Source organism: Rhincodon typus, chromosome 28 (genome assembly GCF_021869965.1).
Source record: "Rhincodon typus isolate 14 chromosome 28, sRhiTyp1.1, whole genome shotgun sequence".
NCBI classification, from domain to species: domain Eukaryota; kingdom Metazoa; phylum Chordata; class Chondrichthyes; order Orectolobiformes; family Rhincodontidae; genus Rhincodon; species Rhincodon typus.
Window position 1 is genome coordinate 36,130,633 of NC_063359.1, and position 17,135 is coordinate 36,147,767.

The 17,135-nt window shown below is 40.8% G+C and overlaps 1 protein-coding gene across 1 annotated transcript in view; it reads right to left on the reverse strand.

The window, feature by feature from the left end:
- Positions 1-17,135, reverse strand: part of LOC109910618 (sulfhydryl oxidase 2-like) — a 121,056-nt gene that overhangs the window by 47,971 nt on the left and 55,950 nt on the right. The window contains exon 12 of the mRNA XM_048613399.1: positions 1,549-1,663. Coding sequence (XP_048469356.1) covers positions 1,549-1,663 — 115 coding nt within the window. The remainder of the gene's footprint in view (positions 1-1,548; positions 1,664-17,135) is intronic.

Consider the following 17,135-nt stretch of genomic DNA (forward strand, 5'->3'; position numbering starts at 1 on the left):
CCCACACACACACCCACATCCACACATACACACCCCCATACACACACTCACAAACATACACATACACACACACACGTCCCCCCCCACACACATTCACCCACACACACACCCACACCCACATCCACACATACACACGCCCATACACACACTCACAAACATACACATCCACCCACACACACACATCAACCCCCCACACGCACACACCCATCCACACACACACACACAACGGCACACACAAACACACACAGACAACACACGTGGGTGTGAAAGTTTGGATGCAAAGGGATGTGAAGGGGAGGGGGCGGGCGGCAGTGTTTGTCAATTCCCAATGCACCCTTCCATTCCCAAAAGCTGAAGAACTTGACAGAGTCAGTTCGGTCAAGGACGGGAATCGAAATGTGTTTCCTTGGCAAGACTAGCGCCTGAGCTGAGGAATCTCCCCGGCCCCTTGCGCCCCTTCCCTTCCCTCCTTCCAGGTCAGAGCTTGCTTTGGGGAGACTAGGGAAAGCGGGCAAAGGGGCAGACGGCCGGTTGAGATCTTACTGTGCGGGGGTTACAGAAGACCAGTCCTGGATGCTGACTATGAATGATGTGCCTGTACTGACGGACTCAACCCAGACACGCGCTGTACATCTGTTGATACAATTTCCTATAACAATGAGCTTCATTACATATTCATAACGTGTGCTGCTTACCCAGGGATCAGAGGAGGGTTGGGGGAGCGGGTAAAGTTACAATTCATCTTGTTTTTTTTCAAAAAATAATAAAATTAACAAACAGTACCTTGTCTTCATACTGGCAGGTGACTAAAATGACACGCAACCCAGAGACTATGCGCACACTATTGTGAAATTTCTGAGCGTATTAAATGTTCTGAAAGTACACATCCTCGTTTCATATTCATAGTGAAAGGGATAGCAGAGGGTTTAATATCGAGTGTCAGATTACAACGGCGTTGGGATGTTGTCTACAAAAGGCTGCGTGACTGTTGGAAACGCATGAAAAACGCGTCCTCGCCCCCTTTCTCTCCCTCTCCCCCTCTCTCTCTTTAGAATTAGAATTGGAATTAGGTTTATTGTCAAGTATAGCGAAAAGTGTACAAAGTCGCCATTTCCGGCGCCATCTTAGGTACAAAGATACCTAGGTACAAAATATTAGGTATAAATTGAAAAAAATAAAGAAATAAAGAGAAACGTGCAACATTACAGTCCTGAAGTTCTAACGCGGGGAACCCACGCTCTACATATTGAGTGACACATTAGGGCTTTTTTTGTTATCTTAGTGCAGGACAGTTAGGTCTAGCTGTGCGTCGGTGTACAGACACCCTCAGATAAACTATCAAATTGAGAAAAGGATGCGCTGCCGGTTGGGGGTGGGGGAGGGGTGAAATTGAGTGAAAGTGGTTGCTTAAAGAGGCGTCAAATGGTAATGATTGAGAAACTCGCTTCTCTTTTCTTAAAAAGAAGGACAGATCCAACAATATATTCTACGCAGTGCCATTTGAATGCGCTGGAACTCAGGGCAGTTAAACAGCGAAACCCATCTCACCTGCACCGCCGTTAAACCGTGGGCGCTCTGTCGATTTCGGGCAGCTTGTAGGTCCAGGATGTTCCAGCAGCATTGTATTTCGGACTACAGCAGAAATTTTCTTCATAAATGATAACTTCAAACAAAAAGAAACTAAAATAACCATAAGCAAAAAAAAAAGGAGCCTAGATATGGGGTATGTAAATCCCTTTTGCAAGACAAGGAGAGATAGCCGCGGGCAGGGGAGACGAAGCTACTGGTGTCTGCGAGAGATCGAGTGGGGAATTCCTGGAATTAATACTGTCAGCTGATCTAGCCCTCGATTGTAGCCAATGCTGCTGCACATTTTGTTGTCTTGGGACTCAGCGGAAGGCTGGATAGACGCGTCGCCGGGTGTTCATTTGTGTCCCCAAGTACAACTTGATCCACGTGTCAGTGTTTTGTTCTAAACAATAGAGAAATTCAGAGAGACAGCACACCCCACCTCCTTCCCAAATTATCTCTGAATTAGTCAAACACTACTCCCTTCCATTAATAAAGCACCGCCACTTTGTGGATTTATATGGATCCTTTAAGCTTGCGTTTTGACCTTGAATGTTAAGGGGCGTTTAATCGCCAGAAACAGACATGCATTTAGATATTTAGATGTAAAAGCATATATACACCGTTAACACGCACATATGTACAAATCCATATAAATAGGATAAAACTAAGAACTGCGGACGTGGAAGACCTGAAACAAAGACAGAATAACTGGATACAATTAGCAGGTCTAGCAGCAATTGTGGACAGAAAGTACAGTTTATGTTTGGAGTCCAGTGACCTTTCTTGAGGGCTGATCGTAGCAAGGAAAAGGTGGCATTTATGTTGAAGACAGGGGGTGGGGGGGGGGGGGTGGTATTTAAATAGGGCCTCCGCAAAAATTGCATATATAGTTTTAAACGGCGCTTTTAGATTTAAATAACACCTTTCGAGTAAAATCTCTAGAAAGCGATTTTTGTGGAAGACAATATCTCAGAATTCTGCCGAACGTTTTTATTATAAAAACCGTAGCAACTTTGGATGGTAAGTATTCGCCTTAACGAGAGTGGGAGTTCTCGAAATCACTCCACAATCTTGCCAACAGCCTCTTGCCGGTGTAGGAAGAAGGTATCTTCAGAATATCATTGCTGTTGAACAGACAGAAAAAAAACCATGATAAGATTTTAAAAGCAAACCTTCAATAAATTTTAGCTTACCAAAAATATAACGAGCTGGATATTAAAAGAAGGCCAAAATATATGGGGACTGGAGAAGCGGTGGGCAAGGAGGTTAATTGGAGGGTGGACCGAATAGCCGCTAACTATGCCTAAGTGCAAATGTAACACCGAGAATTCCTGATTTACACAGACTGGTCGGCGAGCATGCAAAACTCAAAATAACCCTTTGGGTTAGAGCCTTGTTTTTTCAAAATTAGATTCCCGAAGAACTATAGGGATACCTCAAACCTTAAGCTTATCTTCGTTTTTTTAAAAAAAGCGGTTTGTAGACTTGTTCTACTTCCCTAATATATTTTGTCTCAAATAAACATTGTGTTACACGTGTCCGATAGTCTTCTAGATTCGATACAACAAACCATTAGGGTTTACCTGTGGACACGCAGCAACAATGTTGCTACTTCTTAAACATTTCACCGGAAAGAAAAAGAACAAATATTAAATAGGACCTAAGGGCAGCAACCTTGGGAATGGACAGGTTAGTCACATCTGAAAAAACAAGTTGAATAAAACATAGTTATGGTCTACCTATATGTCTCTGCTTCCGATTCTCCCCGTGTGTGTGTAGGTTTCCTTCCACAGTCCAAAATGTGGAGGCTAAGTGGATTAGCCATGGTAAATGCGGGTTTGGGGAGATGGAATGAGTCTGGGTGGGTTGCTCTTCGAAGGTTTGGTGCAGACTCGATGGACCGAATAGCCTCTTTCTCGAGGGTAAGGATTCTTTCTTTCTTCCTGTCTATCTGTCCTTCTATCAATCTATCTAGCGAGCTTTCTTGCTTTCTATCAATGCGCATGTGTATCATCCATCCTTCCATCCAAGATTGATCTACAGGGGACAGTGACCCAGTGGTATTATCACTAGACTATTAAATCCAGGGACCTAAGTTCGAATCCTGCCACAGCAGCTGGCGGAATTTGAATTCAATAAAATATTGGAATCAAAAGTCCCCTGATTGCTGGGGAGAAATCCATCTGGTTCACTAATGTCATTTAGGGAAGGAAGCTGTAATGTGGTTGACTCTTGCATGAGCGGTTAATGCTGGCCCAGCTAGCGAAACCCTCATCCTCTAAATGAAATATACTTTAAAAATCTATCTAACGCAATATATCACGAACAAGAGAACGTGATCTAAAACTCAGGTAACACTTTTTCTTAAAACCAAAACCTTAATATAATTATGAATCTCACTCTGAGACCGAGGGACAAATGAAGCGACCAGAACAAAGTTTGTTGAATGTTTGTCTGAGGCGGGCGAGGACCGGAGCGGGCTTGAGCGAATGTGTTTGAGATGCAGACCAGCATGAACTGATAGAACAGAGGAGCTGGTCCAGGGCTGCATTATTCCTGATGCTCATAGGCCCCTGATTATAACGCTTCTACCAATATGTTTTTTTAAAAAAAAGTCTTACAGGAATTTTACGATCTTAAATTATTGGTTACATTTGTTAAAAACGTGAATGGCTGAGGAGTGCACACAGATATTTTACTGTCTCAAATCCCTCTTCTCCCCTAACAAGCACACTTTGAATTGCTTACAAGTGTTTATTTTATTTACAAGCATTGAAGTGGCCAACATTAGAGAGGGAAATGTTGGTCAGTTCCCTGAGACAGTGTCAGAATAATCTTTGTCACAAAGTCGATGCGTTATACAAATGTTACTATTCCCAGTTATGTGTTTTATTGTTAAAAAGAAGTGTGAGTGTTTTTACGGGATGCAGGTGGTTTGCAATACATCACGGGCACATCGTGATAACATGAGAACATCACCCGGACCACTAACCTCGGCTGACATGAACTTAAATAAACGAAAATCGATATGACCTATTATTAATTTTCTACACAGATTAGAATGTTAATGCGACCCAGACCATTATATCCCGCCTGCTCCAGAAAACAAAGTGACGTCTTTAACTCATGATTAGTTTAATTTGACCAGTTTAGAAAACAGGCCGTTTCGTTTTTCTTAATTACACCGGGAGAAGCCAAGACTGAGGTTGATTTAATTAAGAACGGGGTGTGGTATCCGATGACGAAAATATAATGTGGGTGGTGTGTGAGTGTGTGAGAGAGAGAGAGAGAGAAATAACAAGTACTGTCCACAAAACAAATGTCTGGAAACTTGGCCTGCTGCGTTCATTCAGCTCTACACCTTGTTATCTCCCTTGTCTGGAAAGACAGACGGGATAGTTTATGAACTGAGCGAGCAGGTAGGTCATCCTCAATAAATGAGAGCAGATCGTTAGAATCCTTGGATGAAAAGAACTTTCAAAAACCGAGTGCCAGTGTCAATTACAGTGTGGTATAAACCTGAGATCATGGTATTTTATGTCTACTGTCCACGACAAACCCTTAGATTCTGCATCGGAAAACAGCTCACCCCCACATGCAGGGTACAGAGCTCCCATTATACCACCGGGAGTGAAGCTGTACTGTCTGGAATGAGATTGAAACGTTCAGAAACGAGTGATATAGTGAAGGGCGCGTATTCATAGCAAGGATCCCACCCAATCCCCTCTCATTCCCATACCCCCTGCCCTTCTCCAACCCCGAAATAATGAGCAATTCGATATGACTCCTGTCTGTTCGAGGCCGACGCCTTCTGGATATGTTTAAAATGATTTACTTTCAAGTAATGATCTCTACAAAAGTTCAATTTATATTTTCTTTTAAAGCTGTGAAATCCACATCAAAAGATAAAGAGGGACGTGTGAGCTACAATGAGCAACTGTTTGTAACTGAAATGGAACCTGAAACTCTTCCTAGTGACATTAGAGATAGTAGGAACTACCGATGCTGGAGTCTGAGATAACACAGTGTGGAGCTGGATGAACACAGCAGGCCAGGCAGCATCAGAGGAACAGGAAAGCTGACGTTTCGGGTCTGGACCCTTCTTCAGAAATTAGTTACTGATAAAGTCAGCTGCCCAATCAACCGGCTGGAAGAATCAAAGCGAGAATCCCGGGCCAGACCTTTGTTAAATAAACGACACAATTGAAGGCTATAAATACAGATGTACAAAAATATTCGCAAATAATTACCATCCAGACAATGAAACTCTTGAGTATTTAGAAGGCATTTGGATGGGTACATGAATAGGAAGGGTTTAGAGGGCTATGGACCAAATGCTGGCAAATGGGACTAGATTAATTTATGATATCTGGTCGACATGGACGAGTTGGACCGAAGGGTGTGTTTCCGCGCTGTAGATCTCTATGACTATGAGTAAAACTGTCCGGGATGTTTTAAAAATTCCACTGGACGGTGCGGGGATTGATTTATTTTCTTTCCCTCTCTCGGAGTTAGTTAAATTTTTAAAAAATGATTTGGTTGACTCTGTGTTATAAAATTTCTTGTCAACATGCTGTTAACCCGGGCAAATAGGCGCAGAACTGCACAGCAGAGAGTGCGCTTAACGGTGGGGGAGGAATATTGCAAAGTGCAAAGTTCCTTTATAGGCCAGGCGTTTCTCTCTCCTCACACATTCAGCATATGAAGAAAGAGTTGTGCATGTAGCGGAATGTATGCGCGACCCTGCACTGAAAATGATTGAAACCAATGAATTTTGTATATCCTATATTGTACATATATATAGGTTTTGTTGTGGTTGAATAAGGCGCTCTTTATTTATGCTGCCTCATTGTCTGGTTCTACTGTAATCTTGCTTAGCTAAAAATTATCCCCCACTACCTCCACCAGTTGGAGCTGACGGTTTCGTGCTTCTCATAGACTCCTGGAGTTCTACAGTACAGAAAACGACCATTGGGCCTGATATTTCAGCACCGGTCAAAAACAAGCAGCTCACTATTCTAATCCCATCTCCAGTACTTGGCCCATAGCCTTGTGTATTTAGCGTCGCAAGTGCATTTCTAAATATTTCTTAAATTTTACGAAGGTTTCTGCCTCTACATCATTATAGGCAGTGAGTTCCAGATTGCCACTACTCTCTTTACTGACTGCAGACTGGACTAGACACTGTTACTTAGAACCTCAATCTTTATTCGACGAAATATTAATTCCCAACATCGCCCCATTCCTTTAACTATTTCCCCATCCCCCCCAAACCCCAAGCCCAGATGACCCTCCAGCGGTGAAATTAAAAACACAGGACAACTCTCCAGTCTAACTCCCAAACAAGGGATTTGCTTTGATCTCGCGCTTTTATGCTCATCTCTGTTTAATCTGTTTACCAGGCACTGTGAGAAGATTGCATGCTAAAACACAAACCGCTGTTGCAAGATTGGAGAGGGCCACACATGTTCTTGCTCAATTGTACAGTCCATCCCGCTCTAAGGGGCACTGGGTGAGAAACTCCTCCAGCGTGTTCAGGTATTTTCCATTATTACCAGAGAGGCTCCAGTCTCTTCCTGTCAATCCAGAAAACCAGCAAATCATAGGCATTTATAATGTTTACTGTTCATGCTGATATTTATCAGGTTTGAGTTAAATAAAATGTGTGACAGAATTCAGCTTCTGTATAGCAAGAACTGCAGATGCTGGAGTCAGAGCTATCACAGTGCGGAGCTGGAGGAACACAGTAGGCCAGGCAGCATCAGAGGAGCAGGAAAGCTGACGTTTCTAGAATTCTGAAAAAGGGTTCCGACCCGAAACGTCAGCTTTCCTGCACCTCTGATGTGGCCTAGCCTGCCGTGTTCCTCCAGCTCCACACTTTGTTATGTCAGCTTCTGTATAGTCTGGATGCTTTAAAACTAGTTGTATCCTAGCGTTCTCTGCGTCAGGTAGCAGCGTCTGCCTGCGCACAGGTTTGTATAGTGTTTACTTGCACTGTTAAATTGGAAATAATGGACCAGGAAGTAGACAGTGGTTTGCAGAATACTCAAGCTTTTCGGAGGACTGTATTTCAATGTTGAGCTGGTGGACCAGACAGCTAATTGGATTGGCGAGCGGGCGGCTGAGGGTAGAAACATCGTTAACTCCATGCTCCCCCGTGACCGGCCGACACACTTTCGCATATTCAGGAGACTGGGCTACACGCCTGCAAAACCCGTCTGCTTTAAATGGTTACAATACTAAGCTGTGTATGCGCGCAAGTGAATGTGCGTGTGTTGACTAAGTGTTCGCGAGGCTATACATGTGAGTTCTTGCCCAATGTCCAACTCCAGCATACTCAATCCAACATGTCTAGTATTTAGACACCAACTGAAAACTAGGTTTACTGGGTGGGACTTATACTTGACACCAGACACCCAGAGCAACTGAACTATTCTGAACATGGTCAAGGCAGCAGTCGCCCAGATGAACAGTGGAAATGTTTTAGGGACATCCTCCGAGTGTTGCTGAAGAAGTTAAACATCTCTACTGACTCATACACATCTCTGGCCTACAAGCAAATGAAATGAAGAAGTTTAATTCTGGAAGGCACTGAACACAAACACGTACCACCAAGTGCACTCAGAGGTGAAAATGATGCATTGGAGAGAGCACACTAAGTCCCAAAAACTTTATTGGCCTAGGCTTTCAAATGCTACCTCAATTACATAGCACTCCTGTTGACCAGTCAGACTGTAAAGGCTTAATCTCACGATTGTCAATTATTTATAGACTAACTCATGGTTATTCTTCACTCTGCCCTATCCCACTGTATCTGAATGTATGTGGGACTTTGTGTGTGTATGAAAGCGTGCATATATATGTGAGCATTTAGCTGACAGTATGTGCATACAAGTTCCTGCAAAATACCCACAGTCATGGAAATGGCAATTGTCAACCATGTCACCTTTAATCCAAAAAGTAAAATCACACCACTCTCAGTCAGTGATCTTCAATATGCAGATGACACTTGGTTTCTGAGTAACAGATACACAAGTTCCAGCTCATTGTCTATTCCTTCTCCAAAACACAAGAAAGCAGGGCTTTCGTTACCAGTTCAGACCATTTGAAGTCCTTTTTCAATCAGTTCTCACAAGACAAGGGTTAGATCCTACAAATTGTGAACCAGTTTCCATCGCTTGTAAGCTTCCTCATAACATTGACAGGCATAGAAGACAAAATTCATTGGAACATTTGCATTGGAGATGCCAAAGTTCAAGGAAAGTAATAGTTTTGAGTTTGAGATTTGGTCCATAACTAAGATCATGCTTTCCTGGGCAGCAGTGATCCCTGTGCTCCTACGTGCTTCAGAGGCTTTGACAATGCAGACAGTAGGTACCTCAAAGCACAGGGGTAGTAGTACTGGCTATGCCTTCGCAAGATATTCCAAATCTAGTGGCAAAAGAATTGTCCAACACCAGCATCCTCAATCCAATATACCTTGTATTTAGACACCAACTGAAAACCAGGTTCACTGGGTGGGACTTATACTTGACACCAGACACCCAGAGCAACTGAGCTATTCTGAACATGGTCAAAGCAGGAGTATCCCAGATGAACAGTGGAAATGTTTTAGGGACATTCTCAGAGTGCCTGAAGAGGTTAAACATCTCTGCTGACTCATCCAGATCTCCGGCCTGCAACCCAAATGAAATGAAGAAGTTTAATTCTGGAAGGCACTGAACACAAACACATGCCACCAAGTGTGCTTAGAGGTGAAAATGATTCATTGGAGAGAGCACACTGAGCTCCAAAGACTTTATTAGCCTGGAATTTCAAGTGCTACCTCAATTACATGGCACTCCTGTTGACCAGTCACATTGTGAAGGCTTAATCTCACGATTGTCAATTATTTATAGACTAACTAATGGTTATTCTTCACCCTGCCCTACCCCACTCCACTCCATGTAAAGAAGTGAGTAGGATCTGTTTGAGATCAGAATGATATCTAGTTGATACACCAGAGATTGGACATTTAACTCAAATCAATGCTGAATGGATTAAGTGCCTATTTTTGAACTGTGGCCTCTAAACTGACAACTGTTACTGCTCCCATACAATAGGATCTGACTTGTCCAGTATACTATCTTGAAACCTTGCATGACAAATCATGTGTTTAATTTTTACAGTTCATTAACATGGACGGAATCGTTTACAAGAGACAGATGTTCTTTAACAATAGAATGTAAATTTATTACACAAAATAAAGAAGGATATCAAACAAAGCCATATACGAGTTAGAATGATCTCAACACAAACAACAAAGTTTCAACATATAACCCAAGATTATCCTTTTACAATTCAAATTAGTTTCAGGGAAATTATACTTCTATCTCAACTCTAAGTTTCTACTTAACTGACTCGGTAATTTTGTTTTCATGGAACTTAGAGACCATTTTATTGATCATTTCCAAGTCTGGGATATAACTCTAAAGGTCTAAGCTTCTCAGTTCTAAGAATTTGTAGATTTCTATCCACTTCTCTTGGTTTGGAAGCTTCACAAACTGAAATAGTGACTGCTTCTTCAGAACTAAAGCTGGGTTCTCCCGATTGGAGAAATTTTCATCCTTATGAACTGAACTCCATGTTCTTTTGAACTTAAACTTTGAACTATCTGTTCTGAAATCAAAACTCATCTAATTCCTTAATGTGTTTATCTGTCACAAACTCAAAAAGTATAAACATGTACCCATTCATACTACAGTGGTCCTGCCTGACTCTTGACTGTAGTCACATGGATTCTCAGCATTGAATCATTTATGTAATACTCCAAACGAATTTTTGACCTCTTCAAAAGTAAAAAAAAAAAGCCTTTACAGAATGGACACAATCCATCTACCTTCTATTTAAAATGCAAATTGTAAATCGTAACATTTACATATACATATCATCAAATAGCCTGCTTGTGCAGAGCAAATGCCCTCAAACTGCAAAATAAATGAGGTGGTCAACTATTATAGCCGAGGGATAAATGTTAGCTTGGACACTTTTCTGTGGTCCAAACAGTGGAGTGGGATGTTTTGCAAGAGAGCAGAGGATGGCTCAGTTGGGCAGTGCAGTATTACCTCAGATGAACAAGTCTCCAGAGCGGGCCTGGAACACACAACCTTCTGATACAGAGACAAATATAGAACCACCAAACTAAAACAGACTCCAACACTTGCTAATCAGATATGGTTGCCTAGCAACCAGCATGTTTGGGTACAAGAGGATCCAATGAGATCTTCCAGGCAATATCATGAAAGATGGATTGGCTCTTATTTAGGTCATTGCTATTTTGTGGAATGTTAGTGCAAATAATTTGGTTGTCAAGTTGCATACAACATAACAGCACCTACAAGCAAGAAGCAACTAACCGTAAGACCATAAGAGCAGAAGTAAGCCATTTAGCTGAGTTTGTTCCATCATTCAGTGAGATCATGGCTGAAAATTCTGAACTCCACTTACCTACCTTTTCCTCACATCCTTTAGTTCTCTTGCTGATTAAAAGTCTGCTTATTTCAGCTTTGAATGTGGCAACCTCAATAGCACTCTGTGATAATTACACATGGTAACTATCCTGAATGGTTATGAAATAATTTGGGAAGGAGAATGTGAAGAGCATAACTGCAAAATTTCTTTACCTACCTGATAATTGATGAATTGCAGTACAATTTGTCCTCCACAGCACTTGCCACCCCACCCTCCCCACCTTGTATTTGGCTCCCTTGTCCTACTCCAAAACAAGCTTAAAAATGAAGAAATTGCCAAACAAGTAAGTTATTCACATGATTAGCGTCAGATGAAAACCCACGTGGAACATTTCCAGACAGTGCTTTAAAATGTTTGGTTTGCCAACATTATGCAATCTCTCTATGCTACAGAACCCAGTCCGAAGTGAGAGAGACCCCACAATTATCTTTGAGAATGGTGGACTCTGTTAATGATGAGGCAGAATGTGTGTTAAACCTGAAGAGTTGCATACTCCATTCGCATACGAGGTGGCTTTGAGGGAGTGTTCGTGCAAATGAAACCTCACTACTGATGGTTCCACACAGACCGTTGGAGAGGCTGTTTCTCCTGCGGGCATGTCTCTCATGCCACATTGAACCGAGGCAGTATAACTTCAACCTTAAGTAAATCTTCATTTCGATTCAACATTATGATAAGTCCAACCACAACAGTAAAATGGTTAAAAACAAAGTACCAAATACAAACTTTAAAACATCTTACAAGCTATGAAAGATATAAAGTGCAAAGTTTAGAACAGTCAATAGATGTTCAAAGGAAGTCTTCATGTAAAAAGTTCAATGATAATACTAGTAGAGGACCAACATGATTTTTTTTAAAAACCAAAATATATAAAGTTTAATAAACCTGGGCATACTTAACATTTGGCCAAATGCTTTGTACTTGGAGAGAATGTAAAAGTTCAAGGGTATATGCCATTTCAAGACAGTCAGATTTCCTTAAAACTTTCAGGTTTTCACCCTTAGTATGGTGCACAGATAAAATCCTATGGAATCAGTCCTATTAGCTATTTTATTAAATATTGAATTCCTCTTAATTTTGAGTATATCTGTGCACTCAAAGTATTTTTAACCTGTAATGATAAATTTCATTTATATATTGTCTTTAGCGCAGTAAAATGTCTCAAGGTGTTTAGGAGCGTTGAACCAATTTTTACACTGAGTCACACCAGATGTCATTAATTACAGGTGACTATAAGCTTGGAAAAGGAGAATCTTAAAGGAAGAAAGGGAGAGTGAAGGAACAACGGAGGGGGAGGAAGGATGGAGATGTCAGAGCTTCAAGTGTGGTGGCGTAGTGGCAATGTTACTGGACAAGTAATTCAGTACAAGTTAATGTTCTGGAGATATGGCTTTTTCTTTGGACAAGAGTCTTCTCCTTGTGCCAGATTCTTTCACCTGCCTTCAATGCTCTTCCTCCAGCTGGATTCCTCCCTTGGCCATTTACCTGCACTTGACCCCTTCATCAAAAACTGTTGACATGACATTGGATGCCTCAATTTCTGAGCCTTTAGCCATTCCAACCTATCTGCCTCTGAACGGATTGCACTCTGTGCTCTCAGATCCAACCCTGACCTAGAGATGAGATGCCTTGTGGGATACTAGGGGAAGTAGGGAGAGATAATAGATGCACTGGTAGTAATCTTCCAAGAATCTTTGGATTCTGGAAAAGTCCCAGAGGACTGGAAAACTGCCAATGTAACACCTTTATTTAAAAAAGGAACAAGACAAAAAAAAAACAGGCAATTATAGTCTAGTTAGCTTAAAGTCTGTCATTGGGAAAATGAGTCTAAAGTGTACAATAGCAGAGCATTTAGAAATATGTAACGTGATCAAGTAGATTTAGCATGGCTTCATGAAGGAGAAACTTTGAAAAAATTACTGGAATTGGTTGAGGAAGTAACAAGGGGGATAAAGGGGAAGCAATGCATGTAATTTGGATTTTCAGAAGATATATTTGACAGTTATCACACTAGGCAGCTTAAGATTAAAGCATGGTGTTGGGGTAATGCAGTAGTGGATGACTGGTTAACTAATAGATTTGGGAAAAGGGGAGCATTTTCAGGATGGAAACCCATAAGTAATGGAAAACCACAAGGATCAGTGTTAGAGCCATAATTATTTACTATATATATTAATAACTTGGATGAGGGAAGTGAATAGCCAAGTTTGTGAACACTGCAACAATAGGTGAGAAGGCACGTGGTGAGGATGACAGTCTGCAGAGCAACATAGACAGGTTCAGCGAGTAGGCTAAAACCTGGTACATGGAATATAGTGTGGGAAAATGACAGATGATGAGGAGCTGATTATTATTTAGAGAGAAAGACTACAAAAAGCTAAAGCACAGAGGGATTTGGGAATTTCCATGCCTAAATCACAAAAAGCTAGCATACAAGTTCAGCAGGGAAGACAAATGCAATGTTGGCCTTTATTTTGAAGGAAAGAGTAGAACTAGGGAGGCCGTGACAAAATTACATTGGGTACTAGTTAGACCTCACCTAGAATACCGTGAGCAGTTTTGGGCCCCTTACCTAAAGGGAGATACAATTGGCAATCAAAACAAGCCAGAATGTTCTCTAGGTTAATCCTGAATATGGAAAGACTCTTAAGGAAAGGTAGAGTAAGTCGGGCCTGCACTCCATGGTCTTTAGAAATAGGACACTGTATTAAGACACAAGATTCTTAGGGGGTTTGGTAGGGTAATGTAGAAAAGTAGTTTCCCCTTGAGAGAGTCTAGGACCAGAAGGATAATCTCAGTAAGGGGTTACCTATTTAAGACTGATGAGGAGGAATTTCTTCAGAGAGAATTGAACCTATGTAATTCTTTACTTAGAATGCTGTCACGGCTGGGTTTTTAAGGGAACCAATGGTTATGGGGCAAAGGCAGGAAAGTGGAGTGCACGTTATCAGATCAGGCATGATCTCATTGAATGGCAGAGCAGACACAATGAGCTGACTGGCCTGCTTCTGTTTCTACATCTTATGGTCATTCTATTGCATGCTACTAATCGCCAAAGCCAGTAATTAGTGTACGAGGTCAATAAAGCTCTCTACCAAAATACTTGAGCATCACCTAGGTCCATGACTGACCAATTTACAATTGTGCACAGCTCTTCCTAAACAAAGGACGCAAAAATAACCTGCTTACTGGGACAAGATCTAATTCTTACATAGTTCTAAAGACATTAATCTCATTAAGTTTATGCTTCTTTAAATTAAAAAGCCCTAGTGTTTTCATAGCCAATTGTGGTAACAGCAATTAGATAGTCTTCTGCATTCCCCAACATGTTTTTGTTCCACCTTTACTTTTAGCGAATACTTACAGACTACTCTACCTCGATAATTTGTGTGCAAAACCAGATACCAACATGTTCTTATTCATTATTTTGAGCATCACGCAAGTGCACTGTTCAATCTAAGATGGAGAGTGTCAGAACCAACTAAAGATGCTTTTTGATTTAGTGTTATGAGATACTCCCCGTGAAACAGTAAAGCTTCCAGAGATCAAGAAGAGTGTTTCTCAAAGATTGTTCAGTGTTACCCATTAATCATTAAACTTAAATTAAGAAACTCCACTCAAAGTAGCCTCACACTAACTGCAGTTGAACATTCATTAAAGACACCCATCTTGCTGTCTCCTTGCTAATTAGATTGGACTATTATTCTGTAACCAGGTGAAGAATGTCCCTTTTATTTCTCTATTTTGGGCATCATCCATTTGCTGCACTGGGTGATACACTCTAGGCTACTGCACAATATTAGGGAATACTTCAAGTCAGTAGATCTATGCATGCATGAATGCATACAAATGACCAGAACTTTGTTTTCTCTGGCCACAATGAAATGCAGCAATTACTACTTGGGTCTTTGAGGCCCAAACTGCTCTCTCTAGCTGTAAAAATAACAACGAACCACAAGCTTCTCCAACTGCTCATGATTTGGAGGGGGGGAGGGGGGTGCAGGGAAGAGGGGTGGGGAAGGTGTGAGATTTGCAATCATGCACTAGAAATATCCAAGTTCCACTCCCATATTAGGAACCAGTGAGAAAAAAAACAAAATTCATCTTTGCTTTTTAAATTAAACTGAGCCAGGAGGACACTATGAATATTAAGTCTACAAGTTCTTTGAAGAGTAATTTATTTCAAATAGGATTAAGGTTCTTGCATTTTTCTTCTCAGTACAAAAGATTGCCTACATTTTCTCCTAATGAAAATATACAGCAGTAACTGAAAACAGAGTATAACAGTATAACGGACAAAGTAGCTTAAAATAAAATAAATAAATTCAATTATGATCTTTAGTAAACATTTCCAAAGTGAAGGCAGCATTCTGAAAGAACAAATCGCACTCATCTTTTTAAAAATACATTTGGACATACACAATGGCAACTTCTTCCAATGGCACAACAGAATCTTTGAAGAAACTTCAGACTGGTTTGGGGTTGTACTTCACTGGATAATACTGGAGGTAATTCTGTTGAAACTTCAATTGATTAATCAAAATAAATTAAAAGCAAAGCTGAGTTTTAAATGGGATGCAGGAAGAAGAAGAAAACGCAAGGTATGATTATTTGTTAAAACTTGGGCTGCTAATTAAAATGTCCCTTTAATATTCAAACAGGAGCATGCTCTGTCTGAAGCAGTCTGTAAACCTGCCAACATTGGATCTCAACCCATGATGCAGACATTGCAATTTGCCACTTCTTTTCAAAAACTAAAATGTTGAAAAACTACAAAAACAAGGTTCTTTTCTGAAGTATGTGAATATATTTCAGGTGGTCGAATGTCAGACTGTGGCACAAATAAATTTCAGTGCCAGACCTCCCCATTTTCCCTAAACTACCACAGACAAAATTCATGGCTATATGTCTCAACTCCAACAGCAATCTGCCTAATAAACTACTGTACTAGTGTAACATTAGGCACACCTTTCCAGTTATAAATTCAAGATAAGGCAGCTGTATTTTGGACCAAATAAAAGACTTCATTAGAAAACAAAATTGCTGGAACTGAGTGATCTGTATGACTTTAACATTAAGCAGTCAAAAGGACAAATTGTCAAAACAAAACTACTTTTAGTCAGTGAAAATATATCATCCAGTTGAGTATTGAAAGGCATGTATTCGATACGACCAGAAATATTTCTGTACACTCAAGTAACAGCTGGAACATGAGGCAAATATTGACATGACAATTACCTTAATTCTTTGCAGGCAAAAAGATAAGCAGACAAATAATTTCCGTGATCAGCACCTCTGTTTTACAAAATACATACAAAAACAATGAAATTACAGCCACAGCAATGCATCAAAATCTTCACCTTGCCCTACAGGCAGATGAGCACGAGGTTGGGGTTAGTATAGGTATTTCAAAGAGTCGGTACTTCAAAAGAGTAAAAAGAATTGGCTGCTTTTATTTCCAGCAGGTTTTCCTAGTTAAAATTTTGAGTTTGTGAAAAATACACTTTCCAAAAATGGAGGGAAAATATTTCACAATTTCAGGCTCATTTAAAATTAGAAAGTTACAGTATGGTCCATGTAAAATACCAGAGACAGATATAAAGAAAGTGCATAAGAGTTAGCAATGAATGTGCTTGATTCAGGGACATAGAAAGGAACTTGACAGCAATAGCCAAAATCATTACTGCCAATGCTGGGACAATGAGGTGAAGTTGCTAAAGTGTGTGACAGTGTACACATCCAGTAATGGCCGTGCAGGGATTGGAAAACAAACTGGTCAGAGCAGAGGTGAGTTAGTACATTCAATCATGGAAATGAAATGGTTTACAGAGAATCAGGAGATTGATCCTTGGTGTAAAGCAGTGAGGTTGGACAAAGCGGAGAAGTTGAAACACAGTCATGGTGCAGGTTTAGTACTTTAGACACAAACCTACTCTTGACAGCTGGGCTGAGTAGAAACATTTCAACGTCTGAAGAATAAAAGAAATTAAGATTTTGTGAAGATAAAGGCTGGGTGGGGAAATACATCAGCAATCATGGCCTCTATGTAGGAC